The sequence below is a fragment of the Trichechus manatus genome, unplaced genomic scaffold, assembly GCF_000243295.1.
Source record: "Trichechus manatus latirostris isolate Lorelei unplaced genomic scaffold, TriManLat1.0 scaffold00104, whole genome shotgun sequence".
Classification (NCBI taxonomy): Eukaryota; Metazoa; Chordata; class Mammalia; order Sirenia; family Trichechidae; genus Trichechus; species Trichechus manatus.
Window position 1 is genome coordinate 271,203 of NW_004444040.1, and position 11,841 is coordinate 283,043.

The 11,841-nt window shown below is 52.9% G+C and overlaps 1 protein-coding gene across 1 annotated transcript in view; it reads left to right on the plus strand.

The window, feature by feature from the left end:
- The first annotated feature begins 6,331 nt into the window (after positions 1-6,331).
- The window catches only part of LOC101354699 (tyrosine-protein phosphatase non-receptor type substrate 1), a 47,166-nt gene continuing 41,656 nt past the window's right edge, over positions 6,332-11,841 (plus strand). Inside the window, exons 1-2 of the mRNA XM_023737495.1 lie at positions 6,332-6,447; positions 7,317-7,404. Of these exons, the coding sequence (XP_023593263.1) occupies positions 7,326-7,404 (79 nt within the window). The 5' untranslated portion in view covers positions 6,332-6,447; positions 7,317-7,325. The remainder of the gene's footprint in view (positions 6,448-7,316; positions 7,405-11,841) is intronic.

The following is an 11,841-nucleotide window of genomic DNA, read 5'->3' on the forward strand; positions in this document are numbered from 1 at the left end:
GTTAAGCACTTGACTACTAGCTGAAAGGTTGACAGCTCAACTCTACCCAAAGGCATCTCGGAAAACAGGCCTGGTGATCTGCTTTCAAAAGGTCACAGCCTTGAAAACCCTATGGAGCAGTTCTACTCTGCACACATGGGGTTGCCATGAGTTGGAATTGACTCCACAGCACAAAACAACAGTATTATTATTAGGCAGAGTCAGCACTGGAACCCAGGTCTCACTATGCATGCTGAGGCAATCTGCTCCGCGTCCGGCGGTGTTGGGGGAGGCTCTGCTCAGCACAGCTGGGCTTGGCTCAGGTGGAGCCAGATCCCCAGAGCCTGAGGACAGTGTTTAGGGCCTGACAGCACGGCCCCACCCCTGAGGAGCTCAGTGAGCTGCCTGCCTGCCACGTCAGTCAGTGGTTGAGTCGCTGCCTTCTCTGGGAAAGCACTAATTACAGTGTGGCTCCCCCAGGCCCTGGCTCAGTGATTTGTCACAGCCCCTCAGCGCTGGTCACTGGGTGGAGTTTCTAAGTGGGTAGAGAGGACAGGAGCCAGAGGGATGGTCGGGCCAACCAACAGAGAAGGTGGGGCTTGCCTCATGGACCATTCCTACCAGGGCTTGAACTTCAGTCTATTCAGTGCAACGTGGTCCCGGAACCAGCAGCATCACCTAAGACCTACTGAATCAAAAACTCTGGGAGTGGGGCTCCGGGATTTGTGCGTTATCAAGTCCTCCAGGTGCTGCCGATGCCCGTTCAAGTTGGGGACTCACTGCTCTGATTTCTGTGCAGCTGTAGTAGAAGGGTGGAGGGCTGTGGAGAGGTGATTATATAGTGTGGTGGACCAAAGCACAGGCTCACACAGACCTCCCCTCAAACCCAGGCTCTGCCGATTCCTTACTGGGCAGGTCACCGTGTTTATTCATTTGATACATACTTATTGACAACATACTATTTACTGTTAAAGGCCCTGGGGCTGCAGTGCTGGGACAAAACAATGATCATAGTCAACATCTTTACATACAATTATTCACCTAAACCCTAAGAGAAACCTTTTAGGTACAGTTCTATCATTACCCCAACCTGGGCAGGTGAAGCACAGATTGGCAAAGCTGTAGGATCTGCTTCCAGGGACACACACAGAGCCGCTAGGCTAGACTGACCTGTGGCTAGTTAAAAACAAAACAAAAAACAGTTGCAGTTAAGTCGATTCCAACTCATGACGACCTCATGTATGTCAGAGTAAAACTATGCTCCATAGGGTTTTCAGTGGCTGATTTTTCGAAAGTAGATCGCTTGCCCTTTCTTCTGAGGCACTTCTAGGTGGACTCGAACTACCAACCTTTGGATAAGCAGCCGAGCGCATTAACCATTTGCACCACCCAGGGACTCATTGTGGCTAGTTAGGGAGAGGACAAAATGCAATACAGATACACAATAATGGCAGACTGTGATGCATGCTATGAAGAAAAAATAAAGTAGGCAAGGGAATAGAGCATGCTGAGGCAGCAGTAGAGTGACTATTTTAGCAAGTTAATCTGGCTTTCTGAAGAAATGACGTGTGAGCAGAGACGTCTCTAAGTCCCAGTTTTCTCATCTGTAAAATGGGGGAATTATTAGCACACCCATGTTAGCAAAAAAACCAAACCAAACCAAACGCGTTGCCGTCGAGCCAATTCCGAGTTATAGTGACCCCAGAGGACAGAGTAGAACTGCCCCATAGGGTTTCCGAGGCTGTAATCTTTACGTTAGCAGACTGTCACATCTCTTTCCTGAGAGCAGCTGATGGGTTTGAACCGCCGACCTTTCAGTTAGCAGCTGAGCACTTAACCACTGCACCACCAGGCTCCTTTATTAGCAAGGTGTAGTGTAAATATCTCACAAGAACGTGCCTAAATAATAGTAGGTGCTGAACAGATGGCAACTTACGATTTGTAGAAGTGAGTTTGAATCCTGCCTGGCTGGGCCACTCACCAGCTGTGTATTGTGGGCAAGTCACTCCATTGCTCTGAGCCTCAGTTTCCTCAGCTATATATAAAACAGAAAGGAGAACAGCTTTCCCGCAAGGGGCTCTTGGGAGCCTTGGCAGTGACCCATGTAAAGGTCAGAGACCACAGCGAGGGCTCAGTAACGCCTGCCCCACCTCCTGCCCCCTGCCCTTGCATCCTCTTCTAACCCAGTCAGAAGCTCCTCTCTGGGGCAGTTGGTTCCCTGGTCCAGGCTGCCCAGGAGTCCTCGCTGTTTTTATTTTTATTATTCTGGCTCCACAGCTGAGGCTTCTAGCTCCAAATGGCACCTCTTCCCCAGAAAAATAGGTCGTTGGCAGCTCCAGCCTCCAGCCTGGCCCCACACAAAGGCAGCCTTGCAGGCCTGCCTACTGACGCCAGCCCGGGGTTATGGGAAGTGGGGAGCAGAACCCAGGCAGACCCTAGTGCCAGACAGAGGGGGCCGTGCGGGTTCCAGTGCCCCAGTGGAGCGACCCTGGTCCAGTCGCTTTCTCTCTGAGCTCACTTCCTGTCTCTGGGACCTCAGTGGTGTGGTTGAGGCTTCAATGAGATGATGGACATCAAAGTACCTGGCCCACGGCAGGGGGCTTCACCACCTCTGCAGGCAGAAGCAAAACACAGACATTATGTTCCCACCATGGCCGCTTTCATCCATGCCGCTATCGACCCCTCAGATCAGGGTAAACCTTGTTATTCCTATTTCACAGATGAAGAGATTGAGGCTCCCAACACTTTTTTTTTTTCCAAGTCACAAAAGTCAAATCTGGCAGTCTTGGCCCAGATTCCCACCACCCCTCTCTTTCCAGCAGACCCTGAAACAGGAGAGGGACAGGACTGACTTATCTAACGGGGTCCCTCTGGCTGCTTAAGGGAAAACAGACAGGAGGGGGCAAGGGCGAAAGCATGGAGTCCAGGGGGAGAAGCTGGGGCTCAGACCAGGGTAGCAGTAGAGGGGAGTAGTTTGGTTCTGAATGGGACCCAAGGGCAGAGCTGGCAGGATTTGTTGGTGGGTTACTTGGGGGGAACAACCGGAGGGTGGAGCTGCCTCAGGTTTCCCACCTATCTTCTTCCCAGTTTTTGCTCAAACACCACCTCCTCAGTGAGGCCTTCCCTGACCCATTTTTAAATTGCATCCCCGCCCCTTTCATTGGCACTCCTGGGCCCCTTCCCTGCTTTATTGCCCCCGGTAGCACTTAAACTCATCTAAATACTTTACTTGCTGATTTGTCTTCCCCACTAGAAAGTCAGTTCTTTGAGGACAGGGATTTTGTCTTTTTTTCCAACTGCTGCCTCCCCGATGCCTAGCACAATGCCTGACACATAGTAGATGCTAAATATTGTTGAGTGTGTGAATGAATGATACATGTACGAAGGCAGTTCTATTTTGATCCAGAGCATCCCAGGAACCTGCTGTGGGGGTGGCTGATTTACATTAATTATCTGCCATAATCTCTCTAAGGGACTTCAGGCAAGTTGTCCCCTCCACCTCATTTTACCCATCTGCCCATTGGTCTCAATGACCTCCCAGCACTGACAGTCGGCCAAGGGTGATTTTATGTGGATTCTGGATCCAGAGAACAAGGCCCAGTGCCCCTCCTGGAGTGGGGGTGAGGATGAAAATGGTCCCTGCGTCAGAAAGCCCTGTTGAGCGTCTTTGCCAAAGGGGCTACATATAAATAGCAGGTGGTTCAATTATTATCCTTCCCTAATCCAAGCAGGTTCCTAATCCTGGGCAGGTTTGTGTGTGTATGTGTCGTAAAGAACAGTGAACCAGCAGAGCCTTCCGGAAGCCCAGGCCAGGGAGCTTCCTCAGCACCCCTGGATACAGGTGCTGGTCACCTTCATGGTCTCAGCCAGGCCCTGCCTCAAGAGTCGGAGACTTTTCCCTGCCCCCCACCTCAGATGCTAAGGACTTCACTGGTACCCCGCTTCCACGCTCCCCTCCCTCCAACCCACTCTCCACGTGCAGCCACAGTGGCCTTTTAAACACATAAATCAGACCGTGGCACTCCCCTGCTTAAAGCCCTCCAATGGCAATAAACGCAGACTCCGTACCAAGGCGTGCAGGGCTGCCCAGCCCTCCCCACCCTCCACTGGTTCCTCTCCAGCCTAGCTGACCTGTTGGTGGTGGTGACCTCATGCGTACGGAGTAGAACTGCTCCATAGGGTTTTCTAGGCTGTGACCTTTTGGAAGCAGGTCGCCAGGCCTGTCTCTCCCGAGGCTCCTCTAGGTGGGTTTGAAATGCCAACCTTTCCGCTGGTAGTTGAGTGCTTAACCATTCGCACCACAAGCCTGGGGCCTTTATATTTGCTCTTCCATCTTCCTGGAACATCTTTCTCCCCAAGTCCCCACCTTGCTGCCCGTTTGTGTGACTCAGCCCCCAGCTTCTGAGGGAGCCCTGACCTGATTACCCTTATCTAAATGAGCTCACCTCTCTTACTCTCTCAGCTCAGTCTCCTGTTGTTCATTATTTGTACTTGTCTACTTATCTGTCTCCCCTGTGAGAATGTAAATTCCTCTTCAACAGGGTCCTAGTGTGGGCCACTGTTGTTATCTCCCACATCCACAGAAATGAGAATTCCGCTGCACTTCAAATGCTGCCCAGAACCCTGTGGGTGCCCAAGGATTGTTGTCAAACACTTTATTTATTTATCAAACACTGATGTGGCATTCGGTGCGTGCTGGGCGCTGTTTTAAGTGTTTTACAAATATTAATTTGTCTAATCCTCACAACAGCCTTTTTAGTGGATACTCATGTTGGCCTCATTTCAGATAAGGAAACTGAGGCACAGAAAGGATAAGTTATTTTCCCAAGTCTGCTCCTAAGAGGTGGTGGTGGGATTTGAACCCAGGGAGTGTGACCCATGCTTTCAGCAGCTGTACCCTGCCTGCCTCCCTGTCTTAGCCTAAAAGCTGGACCAAGCATTTGACTGGGAGGCTGGTGGGGAAGGAGGAGAGGATTGTTAGCCTGAGAATCAAGAATTCAAATCTTGCTTCTACTCTAGGCCTTGCTGTGTGGCCTTAGGTAATTCCACTCCATCTGTGAGCCTCAACTAGCTTCTATTTACAGGGCCGGGCCTTCCCCCAGACCCGGCTTCATTCAGATCTCTTAACTGCCTGTTGTTGTTAGTTGCTGCGTGGAATTGATTCTGACTCATGGCAACCCCATGTGTGCAGAGTAGAACTGCTCCACAGAGAAGGAGATCGCCAGGCCTCCCTTCTGAGGTGCCAAGCTTTCGGCTAGTAGTCAAGCACTTAACCATTTATTCCTCTTAAATGCCTAAACCAAAACCAAACCCACCGTTGAGCCAATTCCGACTAGCAGTGACCCTACAGGACAGGGTAGAACTGCCCCAAAGGGTTCCCAAGGAGCAGCTGGTGGATTCAAACTGCTGACCTTTTGGTTAGCAGCTGAACTCTTAACCACTGTGCCACCAGGGCTCCGTCTTAACTGCGTAGTGAAGCAAAACTGGTTATCTCTGAGCTTATTTCCAACTCAAGAGCCCACAAACTAGCAGAGGGTCCTGGACTCCCTCCTCTACCAAAGTCCATAACCTTCTTTTGCCAGGTGATCACAGCACTCCCGCTCGCCATCACTGACCTGGCTCCTACTGGAAACACAGTGTTCCCTCAAGAAAAAAGAAAAAAGAGAGAGCGCGGGGTTGTTTTTTTCACCACAGGCTCTGTTCTCTGCTTCCAGACCTCTTCCCTTGCTCTCCAGCCTGTCGTCTTCGCCCCAACTGGCGCCCAGGCCTTCAAGCTCCCCTCAACACTCACCCCTGCCAGGGCCTTCCCCACCCCCAGAACCCGCCATCTGCGACAGAGAGGTACCTGGCCAAAAAACCCACCTCCGCGGGGAGACCCCGGACCCTTCCCCCCGCCAGCCTGCCACAGCCCCCCTCCTCGCTCCCCTCTCCTCCCAGCGACTCTTTTCCAGGCAGTACTGAAGTCCTTCCTACACACGCGCTATTTTTGTACCACCACTCCTTCCTCTCCCTCCTCCCCCCACATTCACTTACTTCCTGCTTTTCCTGCACCTCGGTCCAGCTCTGAAAGAATCGGGCCTCTCTCGCGGGCGCCCACCCACAAGAGGGGCCCTTCACTTTGGGGCACCTGGGCAGGGCCACTTGGGGAGGGGCAAAAGCGGCGCCACCCCCACTCCTATGCACAGACACACACTCACACACAGACCCACCCCTTCGTCGCCCCCGGCCTCTCGCCAGCAGGGAGCGGGGACTAACTGGGGACTGTCCGCGGCCGGACTCTGAAGGCAAGCGGAGGCCGACCGCAACTTCCCCAGTCCACCTTAAAAGGACGCTCTCGCCAGCTCGCGGCGCTGACCTTAGAAAAACAAGTTTGCGCAAAGTGGAGCCGGGAGCCCAGCCTCTGGGCAGCCCCCGGCAGCGCGTCCACAGCCTTCCAGCCGGCGTGGCGGCACAGGTCCGAGCCTGGCAGTGAGTGGTGGCGGCGAGGGGAGCTGGCCGGCTCGGGGCTGGCGGGGGAGCCGCCGGGGCTTCGGAACTGGCACAGTGTCGGGGCCCAAGCAGGGAGCGCGGGCGAAAAGGGAGCGCGGGGCCGCGGATCAGTCGGGGGTGCCTCCCCGGCCTGGCACGCCAGGCGGCCCGCAGTGCCTCCCCTGCGGCGCTCGGCTGGTTGGCGCGCAGGCGGGCGCTCGCCGGGAAACTGCCAGCGGCCAGAGAGCCGCAGCCTCCTCGAGCGGGAAGAGGGAGGAGGGCAGGGAAGGAGGAGGCGGCCGGGCTGCTGGAGGGCGGGGGCAGCGGCCAGGACTGCGGGCCGGAGCGTGCGAGCCGCCGCCGCCGCGGAGGAGCCCGGGCGGGGCATGTGGGCTGCGGCGGGGGCGGCTCTGCGCGGCCCGGCGGCCGTGCCTGCCCCTCGCCCCTGCCCGTCCGTCCTCCTCTCTCCCGCGCGGTCTGTCTCTGTCTGCGCGCTGCTCGCTCACTCCTCTCTCGCGCGCTCTCTCTCTCCCTCTTTCTCTCTCCCTCTCTGTGTCTCTGGCTCTCTGCCTCGCTCCCTTGGGTCTGTTTCTCTCTCCCGCCGCCTCTCAGCCGGTCTCTGGCTTTAGTTCTCGCGCGCTTGGGGTCTCCCCTCTCCGTCTCTCAATCTCTCCCGGGGGGATTCTCCGAAAATCGCGGGGGGTGCTGGGCGACGGCTCCTCACCGCCCCAGGCGCCGGTACGGGTGGGGGCAGCCCGGCCGGGAGGGGAGGCGGAGGGGGAGGAGGGGGGAGCCTTAGTCATTTCCCCGATCCAGCCTGTTCCCGCCCGACCGCGCACTCACTGCCGCTCTCCCTCCTCGCTCCGCAGCCGCGGCTCATGGGGCCCGCCGGCTCGGCCACCGGCCGCCTTGGGCCGCTGCTCTGTCTGCTGCTTGCCGCGTCCTGCGCCTGGCCAGGTAAGCACATCCCTGCCGTCCCCAAACTGCGGGCTGAGGCATCTCAGACTGCCACGCGGAGCTACCCGGCTAACGTCGAACAGTAACAGGAGGAGAGATGGGTTACACCTCGGTTACAGATGCGGAAACTGAGGCCCAGAGAGGGCCAGCTACTTGCCCAAAGTCACACAGCCAAAGATAGAACCCAGATCCCTGCCTCGCAGTCTTTCTCTCTCGATCCTGACCGTGCCAGCACTGGACTGGGCGCTGGGGGCATCCCGGATGAGTTGGCTCAGCCGGCCCCTGCCCCATGGGAGAGGCAGGCTGTCTGTGTTCTCAGAGCAAGGCGCCCGGCTTCTCTAGAAGCTCTCTGGCCCAGGACTTATGCTTTCCACATGTTTGACTTATGAGTCTGAGAGGGGTCCTCCCTGCGCTGCCTGGGATGGAACAGAAACAGGCTGTTGCAATGAGGGAAGAGGGGCCTCTCCCTCTGGTAAGCAGAGTAAACAGCCTTAGTGTGCATGGGGGAGAGAGAGAAGGAGGAAGGGAGGCCGCGGTAACCCTGGGCTGAGCTGCTGCCAACCACAGATCCTGATGTGAAAACACCCCGGATTGTCCCTGTGGTTGCCAAAGCGTCTCGCTGCCTGATTGGGCTCCTTGCTCTCCCTTCCCACCACTCCTTCCCATCGGCTCCCTACTTCCCCTACCTTCCCCAGCTTCCCAGCAGCTCCCTACAGCTCAGGTGCTCCGTGGGGCTGTTACCTGTGGCTCTGAGCATGTCTTTTTGTTGGCCTACATCAAACACCTGGCTGTCACCAGCAGGCGACCTCTGAAGGCTACTGTGTGTGTGTGTTCACCAAGGGGTGAGGTCACCATTCAGGAGTTCCGCTTCTTAAAGGTGTTTTGCAAAACCTCAGGTCTCCTGGGAAGGTATAGGGTTTAGAGAAGCGGCATATAAGGGGATGGAGGCAGAATGGGGATCTGTGTGTCAGCGGAGAGGTCTCTGTACCTCCTACCCTTGAGGAGGGAGGTAAGGATGAGCTCAGTATTCACTCCCCCCCGCCTCCCCCCCTCCCCCGTTTCCTTTGCATTTGCCTGGAGACTGGTAACCATCTGATAGCAGGGAAGAAGGGAGAACTAGCAAAGAGTGAGTGGAGGAAGAAGTGGGGGTGGACAGCAGCTTCTCTCTGCCCTGCAGTTTCCCCTGAACCCTGGGAATCCGCATGAGCAGCCCTTCTGGTCCCCGCAGCTCTTTCATTTCCAGTTGGGTCCTTGCTGGGTGGAAGGAAGTACTGATATATTTCATGTCTCTGGTGAGTGACATTTCCAATCTGCTCCTTCCTGCCTGAGCCGGTCGTTTGCCCCCTGCGAAAGTCCAAGTTCCTGCCCTGCCATCCTTCCTGGTCTGGAAATGCATGAGCTGCTCTCACCAGTGCTTAATCTTCCTGGAGCAGGGAACTGGGCCCAAGTTAATTTCTAAATGTCTATTTCAGACTCTTCTCTCACTAGGACCCTGTGGTTCAGTCCTTGGCAAATGAGTGGTGATGCTGATTAACAAGTATTCAGATGGGCAGCCAGCCTTTCCCGGGGGTGCTGGCTGGGAACACCACCACCCTTCTTGTGAGCAAATCTCCCCCTTGTGCCTATGAAAACAATCTGTAAAATGGTGAAGATTAGACCATAAAACTTCTGTTCCAATCCATTCAGCATCAATAGCCTGAAAAAGTAGGAGCAGCAGAGGGGCCGAGATTAACTTTGAAATAAATCAATCTTAGGAGGTAAGAATGAATTTCCTGGTTGAGGGTGGTGGGGAAGGGAGGGTTCAAGCTGTCATAGCTCAAGCCTCCCAGCACCCTTCACCCTGTTCTATAGGTCCTGTAGTCACCCTCTAGGCCTGGTCATGGAATTCACCCGGTTTGGCTAAAGGCTGGGGCTTCTGGCCTCTCCTTCATGCATGGAATTTATGACGAAGCAGAAGAGAGGCAGGACAGATGGGCAGGAAGGTAGAAGAAGGCAGTTGTCCAATTTTCTAAGAAAATGGATTTGTTCGAGTGAGAAACTCAAATGTCAGGCTTAGTAAGGCGGCTTTGGATTAAATGACTACTAGTGTCTCAGGCAGAACTGTCAGCCTGGGAGGTGTCACGTGATGGCCACGGCTTCACATGATCACCGTATGAAGGGGGCTGGTCATGTGAATTATCTTGGTTGGGGGAGGCAGAGAAAGAAGTTTCTAAAGATTGCTCTCAGCACAAACGCTGCCAAGGGGAAATTCTAAAAGGATGCCAGTGAAGTCACCAACCTGCCTTCTTGGAGCCAATGTGAGGCCTGTGTTCTAAAACAGCTGCGTGGAGGGAGATGCTATAACTATGCAGGGGCTAGGGGCCGGAGCTTGGGGACATCTGGCAGCCTGACTCTGCAGCATCTGCAAGGTGTGTCCAGGGCTGCAGCCAGCACGCTGAACCTGTAAGGTGCTCGCTTGGCCCCCCCAGGCCTTGGGCGCTCTGAATTACGCCCCCTTCCCAGCAGACCTCAGTGGAGTTCCCATCCATTCCTTCCCTCTGGCCTGGACGAGGCCAGGCCAAGTTGGGGTTCAGGCCAAGCTGGAGGGCAACTGGGCCCTCCAACGAACTTTTGACGCTTTATGTATCAGGGCAGCATGCTGGTGGCTCCTTTATACTTTCCTAAGTGATAAAGTTAATCTCATTTCCTCTTTCATAAGAAGAGGAGGAAGGGGCTTTGGCACTGATGTGCTTGGGCTGTTGGAATGCCCTTTAAAGCTATCGTGTTCTCTGGGTGCTTTCTGGCCATTTGCTGTTCCTTTAGTAACCCCATGGAGACTCATGATGTGATTCATTCCTTTTCCTGCAATCATTCAGCACATATGAATTCCTAATGCAAACCATGTGTTGAGAGAAGGGAGAACCAATGTTCGGTGAACGTCAACCATATGCCAGGCTGTGTACTGAGCACTTTATCTGCATAAACTCATTAATCAGCAAAGCAAAGCATGAGGTGGCTGTTATCCCCATTGCTCAGATGAGGCAAATTGAGTCCAAAACTGATTACCAGTATCAGTTGCCATTGAGTCGACTCCGACTCATGGCAATTTCATGTGTGTCAGAGTAGAACTGTGCTCCATAGGGTTTTCTTTTTTTTATATATAATTTATTTTTGTTGTTGTTGAGAATATACACAGCAGAACATATACTAGTCCAACAATTCCTACATGTGCAATTCAGTAACACTGATTACATTTTTTGAGTTGTACAACCATTCTTACCCTCGTTTTCTGAGTTGTTCCTCCTCCATTAACATAAACTCAATGCCCTCTAATGTTCCTGTCTAATCTTTTGAGTTGCTGTTGTCAACTTGATCCTGTATAGGTAGTTCTTAAAAGAGCACAATGCTCAAGGCAGACATTCTTTACTAGTTAAGCTAACCTATTGTTAGGTTTTAAGAAGACTTCAGGGGATATTTTTGGTTTAACGTTTAAAGATTATCTCAGGGCAATAGTTGCAGAGGTTCATCCAGCCTCCTTGGCTCCAGAAAGTCTGGAGTTCATGAAAATTTGAAATTCTGTCCTAAAATTTCCCCCTTTTGATCAGGATTCTTCTATAGAATTTTTTTTTTTTTGTATGTGTATGGACTGTCATTATTTCTATAGCATACTTTTTTTAAAATTGTGCATTAGGTGAAAGTTTGCAGAGAAAATAGATTCCCATTCGATAGCTTGTACATAAAGCATTTCATGGCTTTGGTTTCATTTCCCACGATGTGTCAGCACTTTCCCCATTTCCACCCTGAGTTCCCAGTTACCTTTCGTCCTGATTTTCTACCCCTTCCTGCCTTCTCATCTTAGCTTTTGGACAAATATTACCCTTTTGATCAAATATAATTAATTACTGTAAGGAGCACAATCCTCTTGGGTGTTATTGTTTATTTTATGGGCTTGTTTATTGTTTGACAGGAGAGTGGTCTCCAGGAATAGCTTCAGTTCCAGTTCAGAAGGGTGTGTTAGGGGTTCCTTCAATTTCTGTCAGACCAATAAGTCTGGTCTTTTTTGTAAATTTGATTTTTTACTCTACATTTTTCTCCTGCTCTGTCCAAGACCCTCTGTTGTGATACCAGTCAGAGCGGTCAGTAGTGGTAGCCGGGCACCATCTAGTCTTTCTGGTCTAGGGGTCGTGTGGGCTATGGTTCATGTGGTCAGTTTGTCCTTTGGAGTAATTGCTCCCTTGAGTCTTTGGTTTTCTTTACTCTCCTTTGCTCCGGAAGGTCTTCTATAGAATCTTTGATCAAAATATTCAGTAATGGTAGCTGGGCACCGTACAGTTCTTCTGGTCTCATGGCAAAGGAGATAGTTGTTCATGAAGGCAATTAGCTACATTCCATTTTCTCCTGCTATTCCTGACTCAAGGAGCCCCAGTGGTGTGATGGTTAAAGTGCTCAACTGCTAAC